At 45.8% G+C, this 26,407-nt stretch overlaps 2 protein-coding genes and 1 pseudogene across 2 annotated transcripts; all 3 read right to left on the bottom strand.

Annotated features, from left to right (window-relative positions):
• Window positions 1-2,488: 2,488 nt before the first annotated feature.
• On the bottom strand, window positions 2,489-4,495 carry LOC121837892 (annotated as a pseudogene).
• A 131-nt stretch (window positions 4,496-4,626) lies between these two features.
• On the bottom strand, window positions 4,627-5,898 carry LOC121048298 (uncharacterized protein K02A2.6-like). Its single transcript, XM_040504474.2, has one exon. It carries the CDS (start codon window positions 5,713-5,715, stop codon window positions 4,831-4,833), a length of 885 nt encoding a protein of 294 aa, XP_040360408.1. The 5' UTR covers window positions 5,716-5,898; the 3' UTR covers window positions 4,627-4,830.
• Window positions 5,899-7,996: 2,098 nt separating this feature from the next.
• Window positions 7,997-22,423, bottom strand: LOC121048311. The gene is made up of 7 exons (XM_042293539.1): window positions 22,319-22,423; window positions 21,179-21,332; window positions 20,978-21,103; window positions 17,659-17,997; window positions 11,360-11,409; window positions 8,145-8,313; window positions 7,997-8,049 (listed from the first exon to the last, which is right to left on the bottom strand). The coding sequence occupies exons 1-7, from the start codon at window positions 22,421-22,423 to the stop codon at window positions 7,997-7,999; spliced, it is 996 nt and encodes a 331-aa protein (XP_042149473.1).
• Window positions 22,424-26,407: the final 3,984 nt, after the last annotated feature.

Genomic DNA, 26,407 nt, shown 5'->3' with positions numbered 1-26,407 from the left:
AAGAATCAGAGCGGCTTCTACCTCCATCTGTCCCGATTTGGCGTCAGTGTTTTTCTGGCAAATGTGGTGTTGGTGCCAGGTGTGGTAGTTCTGGTCTCCAGGCTTGGGTCCTATCTGGCATCCAAGGCACAAGTTCGACAGAACCACAGCATCCAAGATGAGGCCAGTGTGGTACTCGATAACTGCACCAACACCAATGTGGGACGTGTAACCACGCTTGTGCCATGTCCCATCATACATTATGGTGACGTCTCTGTGGAAACCTGAATCCATCTCCTTGTAGATGGTTTTTACTGCTGAGGCCGATTCAGAATAAAATTCTTCCAAGCATTTTGCCTCTGGCTCCTTGAAAGTATTCTTGAGGTGCTCTTGGAAGGTCTTATGGTGGAGACCCCTGTGAGACACATTCATTGCCGCCCATAAATCGTTCAGAGCAGTCTGCCCCTTTCCAATTTGCTTCACTGCCATCATGGCTCGAATGTTGACCTCAAAGGCCCTGGAATCTTGCTGGCGTGGTGAACTCCATGAGTCTGCTATGATGCCGCAACGGGGACACACGACCTCCAACTTCAGTGCCAGCCCAAGCTGGGTGCCTTCTCGAATGGCCAATCCACTCTCCAAACAGTTCTTGCAAACTGTACAACACAGCAGTTCATTCAGAACATCAGTCTGGATAAGTAAAAACTTTGCACCTGTGCTTGTGGCAGACGACACCGTTCCGGGTGTGGGACCACGCTGCATGGCCTGGAGCTTCCTCTCGGTCGCCGACGTAGAAGAAAGTTCGGTTTGGACGGCATCACGACGCACAGCTGCCGCTTCGATCTCTTCTTGGGTCAAGAAATGCGTCCGCAGATGAACACGGGACGATGGTTTCTCTTTCATTGTCGCGGACGCAAAACTGGTGCTGGCGATCTCGGAAGACCCCGCGGCGCAGAGCGAGCTCGCGGGCCCATGCGTACTCGCACCGAAAAATGCTTCCTCGGCGACGGCTGGCGCCGCGGTAAACTCGTTGTGGGACATATCAACCCGATCGTCGTCGCCGGTCGGCCGAGCTGAGTCCGACTTCGCCATGCGGACAAACTTCATAGATCGCTTCCGGCTGCCAAAGGCGTGCTAAGTCTTGAATTTCATCTTCCTCCGCATCGTGCGCGATCACAAAATACGCAGGAAAGACAAATCGAAACTAGTAAAGGGGCGATAAACGATCGTAAAGGTGGCGAAAGAGCGAAGCGGAGCTGGAGAAAGCAAGCAGACCACTGAGTTAGCAGACGATGCGAACAGGCGACGCGGGAGAAACCGGTCGGTAGAACGGCGCTCCGGGAGAGGAGGAAGGCCGCGTTGGCCAATGACGACCTCGTATTCTGTTGAGCGCCCGCTTTAGCCAATCACGGCTCTCCGATCGCGAGAAGGAAAAACACCAGCGACGCGGGAACCACGAGGCTGACGCCATTTTGAAAGAAGGCAAAAGAAAGAGAAAGAAATCAGCTTCAAAACGGGACCAAGATGGCGGCCGCCAGCCGAACGAGGCGGGAGCGGCGACCGCGCAAAGTTGGGCTTGTTTGGTGTGTTTGATTGTCGATTTTGAGCTCCCGCGGCCTCGTTAGTAATTTTTTTAACACATTTCTAGCGCGAATTAGGTGCTGAAACTTACAGAGAAGATAGTTTATGGAATAAAGAACCCGAAAATGTTATTTTCCAAAAAACGCCATTTTCGCAATTTTTTGGTTTCCAAGACCCGCGTCCCCCCTTAAGGGGCCACAGGTGAAAGTTTCCGGTTCCGCGTGCGGCAGGGAAGAACGTGGTCGGCATGATTTCCACTGATTTTGCTAGTCTAAATGTAATCATGACCTCTGGTGGTTAGCAAGAACATCGACATGGTTCCACATTTCGTGGATGCGGTTCGGATACAGATACAAAGTATGCGGATGCGGTTTGGATGCGGATACAAAGTCTGTGAATGCGGATCAGATGCAGATACTCAAATTGTTATCCGCACAGGGCTCTATTTATAGTCTATTCAATTCAATTAGTTTATTTTTTCCAACATAATTGGCATCCCCAGAAAAGAAGCTGTCAAAGACAGCTTGAGGGTGTCTGAGGGCCCATGCAAGTAGCAGCAGTGATTCATCGAAAAAAAAAAAAAAAGTAAAACTAGAAAAAATAGCACAACTTTGGCATCATTACAGAAAATACGAAAAGCAAGTGAACAGTAATACAAAATGTCTGTCAATATTGTACAGAATGGACAATAAAATTCATATACATTCAAGCACATAAGATAAAAAGAAAAATAATTGCAGATACCCACTATAGTCATTACACATTTTATAGCTAAGTGGATTCACATGACATAAAATATATATTTCTGCATTAATTACAATTTGTAACATTTGAACTTGAACTTCTGGAACTCCATTTGGGGAAAAGGCAAATTTGCAGTACATATAATGATACAATATACCGTATATTCGTGCAGTTGTATAAGTTGCACATCCGTATATTGAGCCATTTTTGTGGAGAAGTTGGTATATAAATCGCACCTCTTCGCACGGTTCACGCAATGAGTTCTCTAGTTTATGCGTATTGGTATCGCGAAATCGGAGTTTCACACAGTTGTTAGATCGCACATACCATTTGACTCTAGGGTGACCACCCATCCCGTGACTCGCGGGACTGTCCCTCATTGAGGGCTTGTGTCCCGCGTCCCACAAGGAATTTCCAAATCTTTAAAGGGATACTACAACGAAATTTCGGCGCTCATTTTTTGGTCTATATGTGTTCAAAGGAGCAGCATCATATCGAACATACCAATATCCTGTTAAAAAAGTCACGAAAAGGAATTTTAAAATGAATTAAACAATTAGCAAAGAGCGCCTGGTGGACGTTGCTAACGCCTCGCTTGTAATGCCCGTCTAGGAACCTTGACAGCTACTGACGGAGGCTGTCTCGCCTCCGGCCGCGACGAGAGAAGAGGGGCAGGAGGAACTCCCCTCTTCCCGAGAATGCCTCTTGTGTGTCGCAGAAGTCTCTATTGTCCCCCTACAAGATTACAGAAGATTAACCCGTCACTCAAAATTCGTACAAAAGCAGCCGCTTCGGTGGCTGGAACGACTAGGCCATCCTCTCGACGTCAGCCTCGCCGTAGCTTTGCTCGTCCTGAGACAACCTACGTCACAATTGCGTTAGATGTCACGTGGTCTCCGCTGGGCCTCCTCCGAGTGATTGCCAGAGTGGGCTGTTTATAACGAAAAATACAGCCACCAGGCTCAAAATACAAACATGCGATTGTCATTTACGGATATTGTGGATCATATTCAACCTATTTTTGAACACGACGGGAATATTTTAAATTTCGTTGAAGTATCCCTTTAAAATGTCCCATATTTCATACTGTTGTAAAATTCACTCAGCAACTCATGGTGCTGCCGAACAACGGGGCACGGGGAAGCGCGGAGGTCGCTATTAACGGTGTGAATCGCAATGGTACGCTATTTTCTATCCAAGCATTGCGGGAAGCGACCGTCCTTCTTGCATGAGAACCGACGTGTATGCTCTGTTGTACCTCTCCCCTTGGTGCAAAAATATTGTAAAAAAATTGCTTTAAATATAGGATATTGTTAATATTTTCAAATCACTGTGTTACTGCAAAATGGTTGCTGTTGACTTTTGTTTTTGGTGAAGACAGCCACACAAGGCAAAAAAGCCTGCAACTTACAATGGTCGAAAAAGAACATAATGTTAAAAATTTTTATAGGACCATGTTGACAGAAGCAAGAGTTGACAGGAAACAATAACCCAAAAAGATTCACTGTTTCCTATTTCCATTTGATGCTCTCAGTTCTGCTGCAGTTGCTTTTTATGCTTTCAACTTCGACACATTTCGTAACATATTTTGCATAAAAAATATCATTGGGAGCGAAAATTATTTTAGCCTAATTGCTGGAATACAATTTGCAGGTGTATAAACTGCAAAGGATATTGGATATGTTAACAGAGCCTCGGTTCGTGGTGTGCGTTTTCATAAACTTCCTCTAACCCCCTCTTCCTCCCCCCCCTCCCCCCCCGCGTGTCCCGCATTTCGCTAGCAGGAAGGTGGTCACCCTATTTACGCGCATTTCGACTTGCAAGAAAGTTCCATAGTATGGTGCTCTATGGCAGGGGCAATCCAGTATTCCGTAGCAAAATGAAAATGCGCAAAATAAGAGGGTAGTTGAATTTATGAGAGCAAACGCATGCTGAGCAAACGAAAGTTTAAGGAGCTAGACATTCGGGAACCAAGCTCTGGAGCACTAGGCCTAGCCGAGGCCAAGTCTTGGAGACGACGCAATCATCGATGCGCAGGCAGAAAGATAAACCTTGACATACTTTTTTTTGGTACCTCTAAAAGATTGACTAGCCACAATCCTTCCTTTTACATGTAACAACACGGCTGGAGCATGGCACAAAAAAAACGGCTTATCAAACGGAAACTGAGAAAGGCGTGAGAAAATATTTAGCAATGCGTGTATACCAGCCCACTTACTTTTCAGTGTTACTGAACTGAAGCAAAAGAAATGCGGAACCATGGCTGAACTAGGCAACATCACTGTTGTGTGTCCGCCGACAAAGGAGAGACTTTGGTACGGAACGTGTCTTTATTCCGCAACCAACATGGGGAGCGACTTGCTCCGTAGCGTCCTGCTCAAGCGGCCCAATGAAAACAGACTACTCGCCGCCCGGGTGCCCCATCCCAGAGTTCCCCGCGGCGTTGTACCCAGGGTGACCCGACCCGAACCTCACTCCGCCAAACACCACATTCTTCCGCACTTGATTGAGAAAGTCCCCCTTAGGTCAGTCCCCCGGTGAATAACGATCAGGAGGGCAGCGCACTCTTGTTGGATACCGCTGAGTCGGCGTTCGAGGCCTTGAAATACTGGTCGACCCCGGGTCCGTTGAGGCACTTGTAGGTGGGCTGGCAGGGGGAGGCTGCGCTTGGCTTGCTATACTTAAAGCTTGCGGTATGAAGCTAGCTCCATCTTCCTCCCGCGACGCCGGCGTTCCAACTTCCTGGTCCCCCTCCTGCCGAATGTGATCCTGATGGCGTCGCCAGATGACTGTGTCATGGTCCCGGTACACACGCAGCTTGTACGAGACAGGACCGCTCCTTGACAGTATAGTTGCCTTTAGCCACTTGTCCCCCCGATGGGGGTTCCACACACGTACCCGGTCCTTTATTTTAAACTCTCGGGTACGGCAGCTTCTTTGCAACATCTGGCGGAACTGATGCCTGGCCACTCTGTTTTCTACAGATGGCTTGAGAACATCCAGTCTAGTGCGAAGGCGTCTTCCCAAAAACAAAACTGCTGGCGCCTCCCCCGTTGTTGCATGTGGAATGTTTCGGTAGGTTTGCAAAAACTTTCCTAAGGTCTGCTGCAGTGGCTCCGAGGCAACTCCCTTGCGCAGCGCCGATTTTAAGGTTTGCACAAATCTCTCCGCCAGGCCGTTGCTACTGGGGTGATACGGTGCTGTTAACACATGACGTGTTCCGATCCGTTTTAGAAAGTCCTTGAACTCGTTTGACGTAAACTGTGTACCGTTGTCAGAAACCAACGTCTCGGGCATTCCAAAACGCGCAAACACCTCCTGTAGCTTTTCAATAGTCTTTGCCGAGGTTGTCGCTTGCATAATAAACACCTCTGGCCATTTTGAGTGGGCATCCACAATTACCAAAAACATAGCTCCTCGAAATGGTCCAGCGTAGTCTACATGTACCCGCTGCCATGGTTTGGTGGGCCACGACCAAGGATGCAAAGGCGCTTGCGTAGGCAGATTACGCTGTTGCTGACACTGCTCACATGCCTTCACATGGTTTTCCACATCCTGGTCCACTGAGGGCCACCAAAAATAACTCCTAGCTAGCTCCTTGGCTCACACTACTCCTGGATGCCCTTCATGGATTTCGTCCAGCAGCACGCTCCGTAGCTTTTCCGGCACTACCACTCGCAGTCCTAACATAAGGCAGCCCTGTTGTGCCGACAGCTCCGTGTTACGTTGAAACCAAGGTTTCAGCGCTTGGTCTCCCACGTAAGGAGGCCACCCCTTCAAGACGTAGTCGTACACCCGCCTCAGCAACGGGTCTCGTGCGGTTTCTCTTGCGATGTCCCGACTGTCCACCGGCAAGGACAGTAATCTTAAGGAACAAAAAGACTCCACTTTTTCGTCACTCTCTTGCCGCCCTTCCACTGGAAGTCTGGAGAAACAGTCCGCTTCAACATTCTCAGTCGACCGCTTGAACACCAAGGAATACCTGTAGGCAGACAGGGTCACTGCCCACCTTTGCAGACGTGCAGCCGCCATTGCCGGGATCCCAGTTTTTGGTCCAAAAATAGTCTGCAAGGGCTTATGGTCCGTCACAAGCTTAAACGTGCGTCCATAAAGGTAAAAGTGAAACTTCTTCACCCCAAACAGCAACGCCAGCGCTTCCTTTTCCAACTGGCTGTACCCTTTTTCTGCAGATGTCAGTGTCCGTGACGCGTATGCGACTGGCCGCGCAGTTCCATCTTCCAATATGTGAGACAACACAGCTCCGACACCGTAAGATGATGCGTCACACGCCAGTTGTAAGGGTGCTGTTGGGTCGTAGTGTACGAGCACTTCTGAGGACATCAGCAACTTTTTGACTCGTTGGAAGGCCTCTTGACATGTACGGTCCCAGTGCCACTTCACATCTTGATGCAGTAGCTTGTAGAGTGGAGCCACTATGGTTGCCAGTTGAGGAACAAACTTGCCGTAGTAGTTCACGGCCCCCAGAAGCGATCTCAGCTGCGACACGTCTGCTGGTGCTGGTGCCTTTACGATAGCAGCCACCTTCTCCTCCGACGTCCTTATTCCTTCAGGACTTATCACATGTCCCAGGTACTGCAACTGATCCTGGAAGAAGGCACACTTTTCTCGCTTGATGCGAACGCCTCGTTCCGCAAAACGCTCGAACACCTCCTCCAGACTTCTTAGATGCTCCTCCTGTGATTTTCCGGTAATTAGCACGTCATCCAAATAACATGCCACCCCTGGGATTCCTTTCAGCATGTTATCCATTACCCTCTGGAAAATTGCCGGGGCCGACGCTATTCCAAAAGGTAGGCGATTCATGAGGTATAGGCCTTTGTGTGTCGTGATGGTCAGTAATCGTCGGGACTCCTCACTCATGACAACCTGCTGATATGCTCTGTTGAGGTCGATTTTTGAGAAACTCTGACCTCCCGCTAACACTGAGAAGAGCTCATCTACTCTCGGCAAGGGATAACGCTCAACATCCAACATCGGATTCAATGTCATCTTGTAATCGCAGCACAATCGTATGGTGCCATCCTTCTTGGGAACAGGCACTAATGGTGTCGCAAACTCGCTACTGGTTGTCGGTGTGATGACACCAAGGGCTTCTAGGTTCGACAGTTCCTTTTCTACAGCTGGAACCAATGCAAAGGATACACTCCTGGCCTTCAAAAACTTGGGATGACTTCCTTCTTTAAGGAACAGCCTCGCCTCCTCTCCAGAGATCTTCCCCAGTTCGTCCTTGAAGATGGCCTGATACCTGTCTAGTAATACTTGCAACTTGTCCACTGGCATCGGACTTGCCCCTTGTGTGCTCCTCTGAAGATTGTTGAAGCCCGTCACTTGCTTCCAGTTCAACCGCAGCCTCTGTAGCCACTCCCGGCCAAGAAGTGGTGGCCCTGACTGGTTCAGGACATACAATGGCAGGACTCTTGTTTCCTCTTGATGCGAAAATTTAACTTCCAGAACTCCACAGGGCTTGACAGTTTCCCCGGTGTACGTCTTCAACCGCAGCGCCGTCGGCTTCAAGTTCAATGCCGCAAACCTCTCACGGTACTGCTGCTTTGAGATGACTGATACCGCTGCTCCGGTATCGATTTCCATTGTCACCGGCGAATTCTCAACCAGCACTTCTACCGTCAATGGCTGGTCTTTTGGAGCTGTAATGCGGTTGACATGGGCGTCCTTAGTCACCGTTAAAGTTTTCAGCGACTTCTTCCTTCCTTGCGGCTTCCTCTCCTGAAATGAGCGGCATGCTCGCTGAATATGCCCCACTTTCTGGCATTTGTAACAGGTGGCCTCGCTGTGTATGCACGTGCGTGCGAGATGCTTGCTTGACCCGCAACGGTAACAAGCCACCCCTCGCTTCTTAGTATCTTCTTTGTCACCTTTCAACTTGTGGACGCTGGCGCTTTCCACTTGGTCGCTGTTGCCACCAGACCCGTGCACATCGGATGTGCTTTTTATCGCTGTCTCCAAAGCCACGGCCCGGTCAACCGCTTTCTGCAAGGTCAACGTCTTATCTTCGGCGAAAAGTGCTCGCTGAATATCCACGCGGCGCACTCCGCAAACGAACCGGTCACGCAATGACTCATCCAAAAACGTGCCAAAGTCGCACGTTCGTGCGAGCGTCCTTAGCGCGGCGACGAACTGCGCAATAGTCTCGCCCTCCTCTTGAATTCGGCGATGAAATCTGGCTCGCTCTGCAATAACAGATGGCTTGGGTTCTAGATGGTCTCGTAGTAGCTGCGTTAGCTCGTCGAAGGACTTCGTTACTGGTAGCTGAGGAGCTGTTAGCGACTTGAGTAAGTTGTACGTCGTAGGCCCAATTAGGCTTAAAAAGGCGTCAACCTGGTCGGTTTCCGGCACATGGTTCGCTCTCAAAAACGACGCTAGTCTTTCTTCGTATGACGACCATGAGCACAACGAAGCGTCAAAATGTTCGACTTGCCCGAACTTGGCCATGGCTCTGCACCATTCCGCTGCGTCGCTTGCTCCTCCGTACCCGCCGCAGTTGCTGTCTTCTCAGGCCTACACGGCGTCCACCAGTTGCTGCTCGAGTTCTGCTCGCATGGGTGGTCGGTCGAAAGTCCTCGTCGCCACTTTATGTTGTGTGTCTGCCGACAAAGGAGAGACTTTGGTACGGAACGTGTCTTTATTCCGCAACCAACATGGGGAGCGACTTGCTCCGTAGCGTCCAGCTCAAGCGGCCCAATGAAAACAGACTACTCGCCGCCCGGGTGCCCCATCCCAGAGTTCCCCGCGGCGTTGTACCCAGGGTGACCCGACCCGAACCTCACTCCGCCAAACACCACAATCACTAAGATAATGTAGAAAGGAAATTGAATTGCTTAGACACTACACTGCATAACAAGGAGGACACCAGCACCAGCTTCAAGGTCCCCTCTTACACCATAGAAACCGAACGCATAGTACAGAACAAAAAGCAACACCACAAGCATTGAAAGTCCACGCATCATCATGAAGACAATTTTTCATTATTTCTCAGATTTTTATTTTTTCCAAACTCACACATGGGAAAACTCAAGCAAGGAAAAGGAAAAAAAAGAAAAGAATGAACAGTTGTTAGTTTGCACCCATTCATGTACATTGTGTTTCTCCTCATTGTTTTCCTTTCATTTTTTGGTCACGCGTTTATTCTGTAGAACTTCGCAGTGCACCACATTCGGATATGTACTATAACCAACTAGCCCAAACCCAAGTCTCAGCTTTATTAATGCTGTAAAAGCTTTATTCTCACTGTCTTGCCTATCCACATTGAGCCGGTTTGGGGAAACCATAAAAATGAAAATATCTCGCCTTTTGGAAGAGGAAACACCACCTATGGTTACATAATTATGGTGCTCTACAAAAAATGGCGTGCGGCATATAAAAAAAATTATGTCGCACTTCGAAAAAAAAAAAAAATCTTATATAAGTCACATTGTTGTATAAGTTGCACCAAGAAAAATGTTTGAAAAAAACCGCGGCTTATACACCAAAAAATACTAGTCATAAATATACCCAGTGCTGTGATGCAAAGAGAAAGTGGAAGGCCATCCTCGATTTTAGCTGCTGTTAGTAATGGCTGTTAAAATTGATGTATGGTTATGTTAAAACAAATCCTCACTTCCACAACCACTTGTCATTCTTAAAACATTCAGGCTTTAGGAAAAAATGGTCATGGTTGTTGTTAAATAATTTTTAATCAGATATTCTTCATAGAAAGGAGCACATACTCTGACAATATACCATTGTTGATAGCACACACTGCTTAACAATTTGCTTTAGGAAAAAATTAGGTTGAATGCAACATACATTGGCAGGTAACAATTTTAAGATATTGTGCAAAGGCAAGAAGAAAGGATCCAGGAAGTAGTAGTGCAAAACTATTGATAGTACTATCGATAGTATCAATAGTCGCCAGAAATCAGTCTATCGACAGTAAAAAAAAACTGGTGATAGTACTATCAATAGTCGACTATCGAAAAACTATCGATACTTCTATCGATAGTCGACTATTGATAGTTTGTGACACCATCGATAGTTTTGGAAAAACTACAGTATCGATAGTCAATTTATCTATAGTTTTGCATCATTACCAGGAAGTCAAGAATGCTTAAGATTGTAGATGTTCTCAAGAGGAATACCATATTTTCGCACGTATAACTCGCCCCTGCATATAACCCGCAACCCCAACTTTGAACCCGCAACAAATGCAAAAAAAATCCATGCATATTACCCGTACAATGAACTATGAAATGCAGTGCTCACACTTAAGGAAAAAGAAATGTTTATTTTCAAACCTTGCATAACGTCGAACTTCCTTTCGTAACGTTTAGTCATCACTGCTGTCACTACCACCGCTGCTGTCGATAGAAGCGTCGTCATCCCAAACAACGTCATCTTCCGTACCGTCAAGACGGTTGCTGATGGAGCACTTTCGAAAGCTCCTGCGCACCATCTCGGCGGGAATCTCTTTCCACGCGTTATTAATCCACTTGCACAGGAGCGTAATGTCCAGTCTCTTGACCCGGCCCGTTGGTGTCAGCTCGTGGAGCTCTTCGGCCATCCACTCCGTGTATTGTCGCTTCACGTTTGCCTTGAAAGGTTTGTTGAGGCAAACGTCGAGGGGTTGGAGTACGGATGTCATACCTCCTGGTATCATTACAAGGTCCGTGCAAGCCTCTGAGACGAGCCTTGACCGCTTCAGAGCTGTGGCCTCGAAACGCGTCCAGCACCAGCATGGATCTTTTAGCGAGCATGGCCCCTGGTCTGTTTTCCCATATCGTCTTCAACCAGTCCATGATGAGATCACTGTTCATCCAAGAGTGTTCTGCCACACGGACAACAATTTTGAAAGGCACTGTAATGTTCCGTAGTGTTTTGCGCTTGAAAATTACATAGGGGCATAGTTTCGTGCCGTCGGCTAAGGTGCACAGCATCACAATGCAGGTTAGCTTCGTAGCTGCTTTGCACCGCTCCTAATTTCGCTCAACTTGCCACTCCTGATTTTGCTCAACTCAGTTCCCAGGGAAAGCAGGATTACCTTTTCGTTGTAGTCCCAGGCTTTGTTCTTGCACATGGCCTTCGTGTGCTCTGCAATTGAGATAAGAAGACAGAAATGTACACACTTAAGCTTTGTAAATGTAAATGACTGCAAAAATAACTTCCTGATGGAGTTATACACTTTATATCACAATTCTGCAAAATGAAAGTCAAATGCAAGTAATAGTACACCTGCATGCACTATTTACAGGACCGTGCAACGATTTTAACATTACAAGAATCTGCACTATATTAATCTTACGTAGTTTACATTAGCACCGTGTATTGCAAAGCAAAACGTTTAGAATTTCCTGACCTGCAATCGCGAATGACTGTCACGGAGTGATGTGGCCATTACAGTCTGAATAAACTCGGCAAGTCATCAATGGACCTCTTGGCAAATATGTGCTGCCACCTAGACACGCGACTGGGGTCGAGGCTAAGTGGCGAGAAAACAACGCGCGCGCGAGGCCTCTCCCACCCGTTGCACTCCCAAAACGTCAGCTACATCCTGTTCACCCATTGAGACACTGTGACCTAGATACGGCTCCCCCAAACTCGCCTTTCTCCCCATCGTGCGTAATCTTCCGCCCCGAAGTCGACACAACGAAACCATCTTCCCTTTCTGCTCGGCCAGAAGGAAGAGAGAGGGGGTACTGGAACCAGTTACTCTCGAACCGATGTTTCTGCAAAAGGTCCATTATTTGCTCAGTCTAAAGCTAAGTTATCAAAAATGTGCCAGTTTAACATGACCTTAGCACGTCGTCAATCGTTGTGCTAAATTCTGCCTTCGATATGAACACCAAGTAAACATGCCAAGAGCCTTTTATTGTCATCAAGATTCATTAGACAGAGTGTCAATGGTGCAATCGGCCCGACATCAACAACATCATTCCACTTTTGCTGGTTCCATAACGAATGGACAAAGGCCTGTCAACACTCATGCTTTCTTGCTTGTCCAGGAACGGTTACAAGTCGCAAACATCAGGGATGCTGACTAGTTGTTTTCGGACATGATAGAACCACAGCTTGAAGAGTGCTCTGATCCAAGCCAAAAACCTTCAGCAACAAAGCAGACTAAAATAAAACAAACACCTACACAAAATAGCCGTGACGGCTGAAACGTCCAGTGGGGGCCGATTTCTGATGGCCTATGTGAGCCTTCGGCCCATTGACTTTTCACCCAGCAGATGATAAAGGCCTGTTGCATGAACACGGCGGCGAACAGCCCATAAGCCGTGGCCGTTGCGGTCTTGGAATATGTCTGGATATTCTGGAGCTGGCCGCATTCTGGGAAAATTCCGGAGCCAGGCCCTTGCTCCACAACCTGCAGGACAGACCAAAGAAAAGAATGTTTCAGAGGAAACTCAAGAGCAGAAAAAAATGTGATGAACAACCTAAAGATGCAAAACAGCACGAAACACAAGGACACAAAGGAGAGAAATACATACAGGACAAGGCGCTGACTATCAACTTTCTTGTTTTGAAAACTTGCAGTTATGGGGTCTTTTTTTTTTCACTGTGGTGTAGCTTTTTCAATTATCCAAGGTCCAAAAAGGCCATCTCACTGTATCTGAGGTTCACTGACGGTTGGCTCCCGCACATTGTTTTCTTTCTTGCTATATGGTAGTCCTCAATAATCCTCCTAGAATACTGAGTTTGGTGTTTATACAAGATATTTGTGTCACTGAACCGTGGTTCACAGTCACAGTCCTGACAATGTATTGCTAAATAAGAGTATGCTCCACCCTTTAATGAACTGTGATGTTTGCAAAGTCTGACCTGCTAATGAATTCGTCGGCGACGTCATTTCAATTTATTTTGCGGGAGAGCTCTTTGTGAGTGAAGAAGTGCCAGGTGATTCAGTCGAGTCCGCCTCATCGTCGATAATATATAGCTTTTAAGTGGCCGCAGACAAGAAAATCACCTTTCATAGGTGCATGACTGGTGAACGGAATTTTGATTAACTTCGCCATTTCCGGCAAAAGATTCCTCAGGTGCTGAGCTTTGGCACGCGAAAATATCAGCACTACGTTGTGGAATGTGTAGGGGTGCAGTGTTGTGCTGCTTTACTATATCAGCATATCTCTGTGTAGCAACAGGCGTCCTGGTTCTAGATCGTCCCCATAGAATTTCGTGACATGCGTGACCCGATGATTTCATCACCTTCAGCCATTCTTCAGTTACTCAAGATAAACCTTTGTTGCCTGTTTTTAGATTGGACACGACCCTAGGTTACTGTATTTACAGGTTTATTACTGGACTGAGAGCCACATTGAGGTTGCTGGACATCATGAGCACCAGGATCGAACTGTCTCCATTCACGAATGCCAAATGCACCGTCTCTTCAGCTCACCGGCATATTCTAGCAATGCTTCTCATGACGTGTCTTGTGCTTCCGTCCAATCGTCCTTCTCTTTGACAAGCCGGGTAATCGGTCACTACAGTAAACAGTATGAAATGAGCATGCAACACTTTGGAGGTTGTGCGTGACAAGCACCATCAAATGAAAGGAACAAAATTTTTTTGTGAGATACAGGAACACATTTATTGCTGCAAAATGATTTCTTTTATCATTCAAGCGATTTTTATTTGCTAAGATGTTTTTGCGGCTGTGTATTTGAAGCGGAAGTTTTGTGTAAGGATTTGAGATACTACCGTGAAGAGTGTTAGCTAAAGTGGAGCCCACAACAGTTTTATTTCACATCCAGATATCCCGTGTAGCTCTCCAACGGGAATTCTTCTCGAATTCTTCCAACGGCACAGGCTGGCAGGACACATCGATTGTAGCGGCCCAGTCATTACCACGTCCACTGTGTGAATTGCTTGTAAGCAACAAAACGGAGCCTCGGAAGTTGGTAACTCATCGCCATAATACAAATGTTAGTGGTGGCAGTCAAATTACATCACACGCTATGACGGTTTGAGTACAGGATTATTTAAGGTGCATGAAAGAAAATAAAGTTAAACAAGATTTAGTTGGCAGAATTCTTAAGAAGGGAATGCAGGACTACACAGATATGGCATTTTACTGTGGCCAACTGGGAATGGAATAACATGAGGCGAGTGCCTGACCATACTGCTTGTGTACGTAAGAGGCCTGAAGGTTTTTGATAAAAGATGTGCATCATGTGCAGTCTTGGGTAGTAACGCGTTACTAGTAACGCGTTACTGTAATTTCGTTACTTTTTTGGTAACTTGTAACTGTAACGAGTTACTTTTTAAAAATGTAACTTGTAACTGTAGTTCTATTACTTTTTTCTGAGGTAACGATGAAAGTAACGACGTTACTTTTGTCGTTACTTTCCAGTTTTTCATGAATAATATATCACTGAACGAGTACAATTTAGCCATTTTTTGCGCTTTCCAAATTGTCTCTTCCGACATTTCGAGTGTCAAGTTATTTTTTGCACAGACTTGTGAATAAGTTCTTTCTCGCCAGTCACGACCCGAATATTGCCACGTGTAGGTTCGGTGAAAAAAAAAAAAAAGTAGTTATCTTTAGCACGCGCTTGTACTTTGTGACTGAACACTTGCATCTTAGTGTCTTGAAGAACTATCTCTTTTGCGGTTTTTCTTTTTTTCTGCGCAAACGCTTTTTAATCGAATGAATCAAACGTGAAACAACAATACACGCGGAGGGCACTGCGAATGTTACGTATTTTGATTAGCGCCGCCACTCCGCACTGCGCATGTTTCGTATTGCGCCATCAATCCAGTGTAGTGTCAACAGTCGAGGCAAAATTTACTGCTGTTTGCGCGGGGTTTGTTTCTGGCTTGCCGGGTACAAGCTGAAATATGTCCAGGGACTGTATGAACCCAGCGCAACCGTCAACGAGCCAGCAATAAGCTAGTGCTACGAAGGATATGAATGTTGATAAGAGTAAAGAAAAACTACCATGGCCGGCGTACAGAGAGTATTTTGCTGACGTGGAGGAGGTTACTAACACTTTGACCGCAGAAAACGGCACTCTATTGCCTCACCGCCTACCCGGCAATCAAAAACCTTTTCCGGCGAAACAACACTGCAATCCCATCCAGCGCGTTAGACGAGCGCCTGTTCAACAAGGGCAGGGACGTGTTCGTTATCAAATAAGGGAAACTTTCAGAAACTAATTTCGAGAAGCAACTGCTGCCAACTTACAATACGAAGTAAAAAACACACTTTTTTAATTTTATGCAAATAAACTTGGTGAAAAGCGTTTTCTAGTTTCTCCTAATATTTTTTGCGTTATAGAAAAAGTAACTGAAAAGTAACGTCGTTACTTTTTAAAAGTAACTGTAACTGTAACGAGTTACTTTTTTGTTGCGGTAACTGTAACGGTAACTTCACTACTTTTTTCTGAAAGTAACTGTAACTGTAACGAATTACTTTTTAAAAGTAACTTACCCAAGACTGATCATGTGTCAAACTTCTGCCTCACTTGCATTTAATCATTTCTTGTAAATGGGTAACAGGGCCACATCAGACGGCACATCTGCCTTTTGTCCCCTTACCCAATACCTCGTGTCTGAATAAACCCGGCAACGCGAAAGTGAGTCGTCTGTCAGTATCCCACATGTAGTGATGTATTATGCAAGAAGAGGGGTGTGTGCCCCATCAAAGCTTTAGTCTGCCCCTTACTATAATTTTGAAATTTCTGCATCATGATAAATGGGGCATAGCTCTCTTTGGCATAGGGAATACAAACAGAATTTCTTAACACCAGACCTCAAAGTAGTAGCTGGAGTAAAGAGAGGCACCCTGACCATTGAATGCTGAAGTCCTTAAGGTAGCCAACACTTCCTGAGATACCTTGGATTGAGTGGTCTTTTGGTCTTTGAGGCTGTTCACCGCAACTATTGCATTTTGCCCAATGTGCACATTGACTCGAAAAAAACTTTTAACAGCAGGTTGGTTCTACTTTTTCGGCCGAAAGGGTACTATACTTTTGGCTGTGAGGGAAAAAAGCCAAAATCAGCGGTTGCATATGTATATGTATGTTCTAGCGGTGTTGCGTTCTGCACTACCTGCAATGCCGCATAGCATAGGAAGCCCATGGCAACCAGCAACAGGTCTCTACAAATCATTTCAATCAAACTATCCACTTCTGTTCTCCTGATGTCGGGTGACGTTCCACCTCCTGCAGAGCCCAAAATGTGACACGCAGCACACGGCTGCAGGCGTATCGCCACAAAGTGTGTGCTCCGTTATGCATTATGCACCCCTCCGGGTGTGTCGTGACCTCAAGTGGGCATTTGCGGCAGCAGACGCACTCCTTTGATGTCGGCCTTACGTCGCACTGCTTACAAGAACACCTGTGATTTCAGCGAGAGGGATGTGATATGAAAGCTACCTGAAAACAGCACGAAACGAGACGAGGAAATGAAATGAGACGGGGGATTGTTACCATGCCGGCGTGGTGAGCCGCCATTCATCTGGGTCTGGAGTTAGGCTAGGGCTAGGCGCAAGCGAGTCCTCTTCACTACAGGATCTTCTCTGATGCTTCAATGGCATGTCCGCATAGGGGACAAGCCCCATAGACCCACTAGAATCGAGCATACCGTGCTGAACGTCACTCAGGCTATCCCGCCAGGCTGCCATGCTTTTCGCGATATAGATACGAGATTCAAATACTACTCTTAGAAAAAAGGGTGTATACAGTCCTCCCCAAAAGAACTCTCTTGACACATATGTTCCTTCAGAAAGGGAAAAACTTTCATCCCTGAAAGAACAGTAGCAAAGTTCCTCAGTCACCTTCATCTCATTATGGCGGCTTGAATCAATGAAATCGAGCTCAATAAGGCTTAACAAGGATGCTACGTCTATTGTACGGGGCGAGAGGAGCAGCAAATAGAAGCGTAACACAAACTTACCGCAACCTGTATTTATTTCTGATGCCAGCTTGCCCCCGCAGGTAAAGAAACTTGTATTTCGAAAGCAGTTAGCTTTCGAAAGCAGAAAGCGATACCCAGTTACTTTGTCCACTTTACCGTGTTTGCCCGATTGTAACGCGCTGGTATATTTAGCCCTCAAATATTCGAAAAATAACATGGTGCCGATTGCACCGCACAGGTGAAAAAATGGAGGGTGAATACCACATACCTGAAAGACACATTTTATGGAACGAGTAAACTCACACATACACTCGAAATAACCACACTAGTCACTGTCAGAGTCCGACGATAGCTCCTTTTCGCTGTCCATAGACCACAGACAGTCCTCGCTGCCGTCCAAGGCGTTGGAAAGGCCACACTTTTTGAAGGCGTGGACGACCATCGCCCGAAGAAGTGCCTTCCAGGCGTCGTGTACCCATTTTGCTAAGTCGTCAAGCGTCGCCCTCTTCAAACTCCCCGCCGGCGTCAGCGCGTGCTCCCCATCATTCAGCCGCTCATTGTACGCTGTACCTACATAGTCCTTCATCGGCTTGTTCAAGCAGACGTCAAGCTGCTGAAGTTGAGAGGTCATGCCACCTGGGATGATCACAAGGTTGGTGTGGCAGGCCACAAGTGTGTTCTTCACACGGTCGCTGATATGGCACCTGAACGAGTCGAGCACCAACATGCACACATGCCCAGATCGGCACCAGGTTGCTTCCTCCACACCGAGTCTATCCAGTCGATCATGAGAGCTGTGTCCATCCAGCCTTTGGGGTGCACCTGAACGATAACATTTTTAGGAAATATAACGTTCGACGGAAGCGTCTTTCTCTTGAAGATCAGGAAGGGGTCCAACTTGTGCCCGCTCTGCGCGGAGCGGAGAACGAACGAGCTTGCTTACCCAACACCCGATCACTGCTGCGTCCGTCCATGAGTGAAAACGGATCACCACAACTCAATTTCTGGTCGTACTGGTTGTGAAAGTTGTCCAGACACCAATGACACGGCAAGTTCTATTGGGAAGGAGATTGAACGGTGGCGCTGGCTAGCGGCCGCCGTCGGAACTATTCTGCGGAAATAACAATCCCGCCGCTAAAATTCGTTCAGCCATGGAGGACGAGGACTTGAGGCTCGTGAAGGGTATGTGGGTAATATATCTGCTCCAAAAGCATCTGCGTAGGGGTAGAATAGTCTCTGCTAGTCTCACCTTGCTTTAAATGTCGCGGCATTCTCTTTGGACGCAGAAACTAACCCAAGTGTAGGCACTCGCGATCGGCCACTTCGCTCCAGCTCCGCGCGCCAGGTCGTACGTAACTGACGCGGTGTGGCGATATTTGTGCGCTTCCAAGGTTGGAGAAACAGTATTCACGAAAGACACGCATTGTTTTTCAGTGTCACTGTCTCTTGCAACGATTATCAGCCACATCGACGAGAGCAAGAGTTGCCTCGTTGAAGGCGAGGACGTGCTGAAACGTGATCATGTAATCGAGTGCAGCGTCGCCCCAGAGAAATTTTCACCAAAACAGCAACCAAAATAGTCATTACATTACGTTTTTCTTGAAATGCCGAAAGGCAGAACAAACTGGTGAACATTATAATGTAGAATGTGGCTAATTAGACCGCACATTGGCATTAAACGTTACAAGTTGTCTTTTTCAGTTTAATTTATCGGTTATTCAAAGGTGCACGATTCACACTGAAATATCAGTGAGTTCTGCACGACAAGAACTTAGTCATACACACGTTTGCATTGCTCAATCGAAATAATAAGAAACTGAAAATGACTCACGCAATTGCGTAAATATCACAATATCGAACTGATACTGCTACCTAATATGTTCCAGTGTAAAAGCTAGCCTGGAATAAAATAGTGGTCGTCAAATGATAGCAGTACCTCTCGGTGGCTTATCGGCTAAAACTGATTAGACATTTGTTTTAGCTGATCGGCTAAAACAAATGTCTAATTTATTGAAGGACACACAAACAGGCGGATTAAGCCGATTGAGTTACCCCCATAAAAAGTCTGTCAAAAACCCTTTATAATGCCCTTTTAGCCTGACAAACCAACACACACAATAAATTAGCTCATACATTAGTTCATACATCCCTAGGCTATGTGAATATTTGCTACATCTACAGCTGTATCTGTGTTTTTCTCCCACAAATTCTTAGTGAGGAAGAATTTCTCGGTGGAAATACAGCCACCATTTTTAATACACCCGCTCAGAATATATTGCGAAATATTTTGTAGCTGAGGGGACGACTTATAACTTGGACCTGATGTTTGCGCAAACGCAGACTTGCTAAAGTTCTTCGGTCAAAGTGTGAGCAGCCAGGAAATTCTTCGCACCTAAATGCCTTTACTTCGAAGTAATCGTGCACTGAAACGCATATGCATTTAAAAGTTGGTGGTACAAACGAGTGCACCTTAAACTAAACTGAAAACCACATGCACCGAAAGGTCTTACATTGAAATAGTGGGATCCCATCTCAATTGACAGAAACTGGCCTTGTTGTTTAGACCAGTGGTCTCAACTCATTTCAGTGTGGGGGCCAGATAGCCCACACCGGCAAGGTCGAGGGCCAACGCAACATCGGGGGGTGGGGGAAGTTGTCAGAAGATTTTAAAGGGAAGAGACCCCGTGCTTTATGCCTTTTGTAAACCCACAATTTCGCCAGTGACATTTCTAGATTTGATTTGTTTACATAACTACGTTGAGGCCTGACCTGATTATATGAATTAAAATAACACAGCCCGCCAACGTTCTGGCATTTTTAATGGAACAAGAGAGCAAGTACTCTGTCCTTTCTGTTGCTCAATTAACTCAGGAATTAACCAACTTGAACATGTCTCTAAGAAAGACAACCAGTTAATTTGTTTTCCTCACGGTTTTTATTAAAACACTCTGAACAAATACTTGTCTTTTACTGGTGATATGTTTTTGAAAGCGAGAATCCCGAGCTCGTAGCTTTATCATTGGCAGCTACTCCTGCTGATTGAGTGTTCGCGCAGCCGAGATGCAACCTTCAAAGAATAGTGCGCGCTTGCAGCAGTAGTAGAATCGTACATTACAAAAAGCTGGGAAGCATGAAATAAAGCAAAACAAAGGTCAAACGAGCACAGATAAGTATAAACTATATGCGAATACGTTAAAAGAGCACAGCTAGTTTTCGAGCGAAAATGAATAGGCGAGATGAGATGATTATGCTGCTTGCCATTTCTAGCGCCCAAGACATGGGAACTGTGACTCGGAGCCGGTTGCTTGCGGGCCGCTTGTTTGAGACCCCTGGTTTAGACGGTACATGCCATTATTGTCTAATTTACTAGTTCAATTTGTGTCAACTCGGGCCAAAAAATAGTTCCCCTTTGAAAAATGCAATTTCAGCAAGGCACTCATGATACTAGTGCGGAAGGGCAGCTCACGTTTGTAGAAACAATGTAACTCTTTTTTCATGCCATATTAGAGTTTCAATAAACTTCCTTTTTTTCTGTTGGGGTCCTCTTTCATACTGTCTTTCCCTGGCTTCCAGATGGGGATCATGCGATTTGGCACTTTTCCTTTATACTCGTTTTCACTTCAAGGACCAATAAATCCCAGGGTCAACGGTTACAGAGCGATACCAGCACGAGCCGAGCATGGAGTTCAATCTCCTTGTGGAAGCTCTGTAGAGCTTAGGAGACTGTAATTATGGGTTAGTACAACAGCCTGAATTCCTCAGTTAATTCAACTTGTAATTTCGTTCTATGACTGAAACTTACTAGATTCCTCGGGTGCAGCTTGGATATTGAGTACTGCTGTTGATGACTCCACTGCGCTGTCTTGCCCTGGCGTGACCTCAGGTGATGCTCTCCTTTGCGATTCGGTCAGTGCATCAAGGCTGGTTGCTGCTTGAAATGGATAAATTATGTCTCATTTTAGCTGTAGAACATGCATGCATACACACTAAAAGGACTACATACCATGGAGGTGATCGTTGGTTGACTTTTTCCGGACTTTGGCTCTTGCTTTTTTCTGTGTGCCGTCAGATGGTGGGATTGTCGGCACAGCATTCCACCTGAGCAGCCGTCGACCATCCACCCTTTTTCCTTCCAACTCTGAGCCCTCGAAATGGTCCTAATAAAAAATAGACAAGGTGAAAACCACTAAAGGGGACACGATTTGTTTAGATGAATACAGTCTACTCTCGTTAATTCAAAATCTCTTAATTCAAACTTTCGGATAATTCAAACTAACGTGCAGGTCCCATCCTATGCGTCTCTATGGGAAGAAACTCCTGATAATTCAAACTTTGCTTTATTCAAACTCATTTTCGGCCCCCCTCGAGTTTGAATTAATGAGAGTCGACTGTAATTTACAACGATACACTCTACTCATTTTCATATTTCTAGCTGGATTCGCAATTTTGGAAGCACAGCAACTTCGAGTTTATATTGGCATTCTATACCAGACCACTCCACAATTTGCAGATGCAGTCAGACGCATTACAATAGCGTCTGTCTACGTTTGAAGTGGTTGCGTGTAGATTTCCAATAAGAAAACACTCTAACTGCATGCAATTACGTCGAGATAAAACTACGGGTTATCAGGAAAGTGTGCATCCAAAACTGCAGGGCAAATAAATCACGGGGTAGCTTAACACATCGTACGTACATGAAGCACGGACTCCCCGATATCTCGCTCTCGAAGTAACATAGCCAAACACAACTGTGTGAATGGATCCAGATGCGGGAAAATTTACCATCACATCGTATAATAGTCCCAAGTTGTCGGTTCAAGGATTCCGAGAACTATATGTTGCGCGAACCGCACACGGGCGAGCGATTTCGACGGGATGAATGCTCCCCTAAAACGAGCGCTTGACCAGTGGAAGCGCATGTTCCCATCAAAAGCGCTTGAACCAGTTATGAGTGAAACGGCGGCAAGTTGGTTTGAAGAGTTATTTTCACAACCGAGAAGCACGGCAAGCACTGGCGGGAGCACTTTTCTGTACAATGCGCTCGACGAGCCTGTTTTGGACGGCACCCGCATGTCATGAAGTAATGAACGGTTTCAAAAAGACATCTCTCTCCACATGAGACGTCTGCTGGAAAGGAACATACCTTACAGACCCTTGAGCTTGGCGTAGGCTGAAAATCTTTGCGGTCGGTGAGCTTCACCCAAGCTTGCAGCCGGACTTCGTCTTTTTTGCCCAATGGAAAGTGCATCAGGCGCTTTTCATTCTCCTGAGAGCTAAAACAGCCCGCGACAGAGCAAAACGGCATTGCTGCTGTCTCTTGTCCACTTGTCTAGCGCATGAAGTCAGGAAACCATCTCACTTCACGCGCAAGACCGTCACCACAGCGCCCGTTCCCGCCGTCAGTACGCACACGAAGCTCTACGAGCCAAAATGGCAGCGCCCATGAGCCGTCCTCGCGAAAACAAATCCCACGTGACCTGAACGGACGAATGACCGCCGAGGCGGCGGTGGGACAATGGGGGAAAAGAGTGCCGATACTCTGAAGCGTAGCTTCATATAGTGACACTAGCCCAACCTTAGTAATAGTAGTGTTGTGATCAATGATGGCCTCTGCTTAAATGCAGCTAGTTAGCTGTGGTGGGATATAAGCGAACGTTGCTGACTGAGAAGTACAGTCATCTTCACTACCCCTCGCCACCATAACAAGCTTGGAAGCGACACAACCTAAAATAGCAATTTGTTTAACTTTTCTCGATTGTACTCCGAAGGTTAGCCCACTCCATATTTTCACCCGATTTGCTCTCGATGTTAGGTGGGCTCTCTTTCGGGATTTTACGGTAAATGCCCGTTTGTAAAAAACAAAACTGCTTTTCAAAACTAAAAGAAAGAAAAATTCTCTTAAAGGGCAACTCCGCTTCTTTTCCAGTAGTGCAAAACTATACAGTTCTCTTTGTCATCATCTACAAAACCCCCATGGCAAATATTACGACGGAATTCCGCCTAGAAGTTCATTAAAATCGCTGTCAAATTTTGACAAGCACGAATCCGCTGGTTTTGGATGAGACGTGCGGGCCAGACAACACTGCCCGGCTGCATTTCCGCTTCCTCCAAATTCCTTCTCCCGGCACGTCCACGACGTCATCAAGCATGTACAGCTTCTTTCTTTTTTTTTTTCTTTTTTTTTTTTTCTGGGAGAGCATGGGTGGCGCCAGCGCCGTGAAAGACGTGAGTGACGCGCTCGGCCGGCCCGGCGCTCGACTATTGATACTACTGATAAGCCGATCGCCTCGTTGAGCGCGGCTTGTGTTACATCCCATACTTTTGAACACCAAGTAAAAGGAGGAGAGGGAAGCTGCTTTTGTAAGAATTTTGAGTGACAGGTTAATCTTCTATAATCTTCTGGGAGGAGAATAGCGACGCCTGTGCTAATCCAGGAGGCACAAAGGAGGATCCTGATAAGAGGGGAGCTCCTTCTTCCCTTGTATATCACGTGGGTGTACATGCTTAGTGATGCCGAATATACAATGTTGTCCGGCTTTGCCACCGTTTCGGTTTCGGTTTGTAATCATGGCTAGAGTAAAATTACACGAAAAATATTTTATTTTTCATGAAACAAAAGATTGGGGATTGTTTTTGAGTGCTTCAAAAAGCAAAATCAGCCACTATCTCAAAATTTTTGAAATTAAGCGGAGTTGCCCTTTAAAAAGAAATTTTTTAAGTGGAGCAGGGTGGAAATTTGTTTTCTACCCGTGATTTTTCTACCCAGTTCTGTGCATTAGTATGAATACAGAAAGCTTGCAAAACTGACAGTAATTTCTTGATTGCTTGTATACCATGCCGACTGTCTTTTAGTTGAAAGGAAAATACCTTACTATTGCTTTTGACTGAAGTAAGAAATGCCAAGCATTATCTCTTTGACAATCTGGTGGCATATTCAGAGCCTTGTATCTTACGAGTCATTATATTCGTCACCAAATACAATGCGGGTGTAGTCGTCCTATACATGGGCTTTTGATGGCATAAGTTAAGTTTATTTTATTTTCACAGAGTATTTTATAGTAAATCTAAAGTATCGTCAAAAATGAGATTTACCAATATTTTGAATCTGCTTTATTAAAAAGAAATTTTTTATTTCATTCATTTTTTTTTTTTATTGCTGGTCGATCAGATGAACTTTCTATTGGCTCGATGCGATTTCCCCTTTTTTTATTGTCTTCTCTACAAGTGATCGAAATTGCACCCACGCTCTCAGAATGGCCGAACGCAGATTTCCGCAGGTCGACTTTGTTGCAAAGAATATACTGCTTATTTTTTGCGTTAAAAGCAGATGGTTTATTGTCTCCGCAAAAAGAGCAGAATGACCCATTCATGTAGCCAGACCGGGGTCATATATCTGTTTGTGCTGTACAGAACTTGTAAGGCACATACACTGCGCCTGGCCACGTCGTGCTATAGGCCCGTCACCGTTATGCCCCGGAAGCACCCAGCACAGGCTGTCAATTCATGATGTGATTTGTCGCTTGCGATCAAATAACCATGTAAGTGCCTGTTCTTTATCGGCAGTGTGTATATAAAAAAATATATCACATGCCCCTCTTTAAGAAGGAAAAGCATTTTACAGAAAAAAAGCGGGGAAAATGGACGGAGTTTTTTTTTGTGAAGTGAAGACAATTTTTTAAGAAAACAAACACCAACTTGCAGTATAAAGTCAGGTTTATTAAGGCTAATATAATATATTTAGGATGCACTTGTAATACAATAAGTTGCTGTGCTTTAAATGGTCCAGTTCACGATTTTATTTTAGGCAGCCACGGTAGATTTTTTGGCTAGGCACACATTGCTTGGGTTTGGAAATACATAAATGTTTGTTCTATTTTCGCCTTTAAAAAAAGTGCGTCCGGCGTAGGTGGACTTGGCACGGCTGCATAAGAGCATCGGCGAATGTCTTTCATATTGCCGGAGACTGTACATCTCATGCTAATGTCACGTTAGGTTCCTGGCATGACTCGCGAATTGTGCACCACACATGTCAGGAGCGTATCCCTTTGCGAGCACCTACAGAGGCCCATTCTTTTTTGTGCTTGCCGTATGCATCGATTTCTTTCTCCGGTAAGTCAAAAAGCACAACGCTTCTTGTCATTATTTTAATTTTTTTCAATGAAGTTCTCTGACATCTGTATCAAGGAGCCGTCCTGCGAACGAAAATTGGGTACTGTGGTGAGGTGCTTCAGTTAGCCACCAACTCCGTCACATAAGTTCTTGCCGTGGCTGGATGCCGAGAATAGTCATTTTGCTTTGTCAGAGCTGCCTTGTGCAAATTCGAAGAGGTGGTAGCGGTTCTTGAAGTGGGATGTGGCTCCATCAGACACTTAGGTGATGCTGGAATAAACGGGAACATTGTCTTCTGACCAGTCTTCAATCAATTGGATTGTGAGCAGAGCATGTGGTGTGTCATGACCGATATCTACAGACATGACGTCGAAGCTCTGTGGACCCTTAGCAGTTGATACGACGCATGTGAAAATTGATATCGAGTGTTTGTGCCAATGGTACTCTTAAATTTCGTTTGGTAGCGCAGCTGTCCAATTCTTGGTGAAATCAAAGTGAAGCACAATTCGCTTCTGAGCTATTTCGGTTTTGGCGAGTCGGATTGCGTCACCCTAGGGGTTCCAAATGTATTCATGCGAAATGCACCTAATGGTTCAAGTCTGCAGTTCCTTGAGGAAGACATGTGGTTCGGTCGTTTTTCGATTAGATCTCCTTTTCCCACCTGCAAAATGTGACATCTTCCTCTTCCAAATTTTCCAAAATTTGAGAAATGAGATTATGGGCATTCGGACATTTTTTGCATTTGCATCTCAAACAACTAGGTGTCGGTTCTGAACAAAGGCACATGGATATCAGTGCCTGCTTCGTGATCTCTTCTTCACGCAAACGGGTCAAACCAGAAAAACAAAGGTTGCAATTCGTACAGGACATGCAGGCACATGCTGTTTGCTTTGGGTTGGTCTTCACCCATTTTGGGCGGAATAAGTAAAATTTAGTAATTCCCAATTTAGTTCCCGGGTTGGGATGCATCAGGTATTTCTCCTGAATGGACCTTGTCATGTATCTTTTCATTATGACTTCCTTTTTGCCATCCTTAATGACTCGCAGGATCTTTCGTGTTGGTATTTTGAACTGAACAGTCAAGATCGTCATTCGTGTTGTACTCGGTGGCGAACTGCAATAC

This window comes from Ixodes scapularis, unplaced genomic scaffold (genome assembly GCF_016920785.2).
Source record: "Ixodes scapularis isolate PalLabHiFi unplaced genomic scaffold, ASM1692078v2 PGA_scaffold4__175_contigs__length_147842914, whole genome shotgun sequence".
Taxonomy (NCBI): Eukaryota; Metazoa; Arthropoda; class Arachnida; order Ixodida; family Ixodidae; genus Ixodes; species Ixodes scapularis.
This window is presented reverse-complemented; position numbering and strand designations above follow the sequence as displayed.

Excerpts from the sequence above, each read along its gene's own strand:
- LOC121048298 (XM_040504474.2), bottom strand. The coding sequence starts at position 5,715 with ATGTTTTTGGTAATTGTGGATGCCCACTCAAAATGGCCAGAGGTGTTT.
- LOC121048311 (XM_042293539.1), bottom strand. The coding sequence starts at position 22,423 with ATGCACTTTCCATTGGGCAAAAAAGACGAAGTCCGGCTGCAAGCTTGG. Across the intron at positions 21,104-21,178 it reads AACCAACGATCACCTCCATG|CAACCAGCCTTGATGCACTG; the intron begins GTATGTAGTCCT and ends CATTTCAAGCAG. Across the intron at positions 8,314-11,359 it reads CCTGGGACTACAACGAAAAG|AAAGCGGTTGACCGGGCCGT; the intron begins GTAATCCTGCTT and ends TTGACCTTGCAG.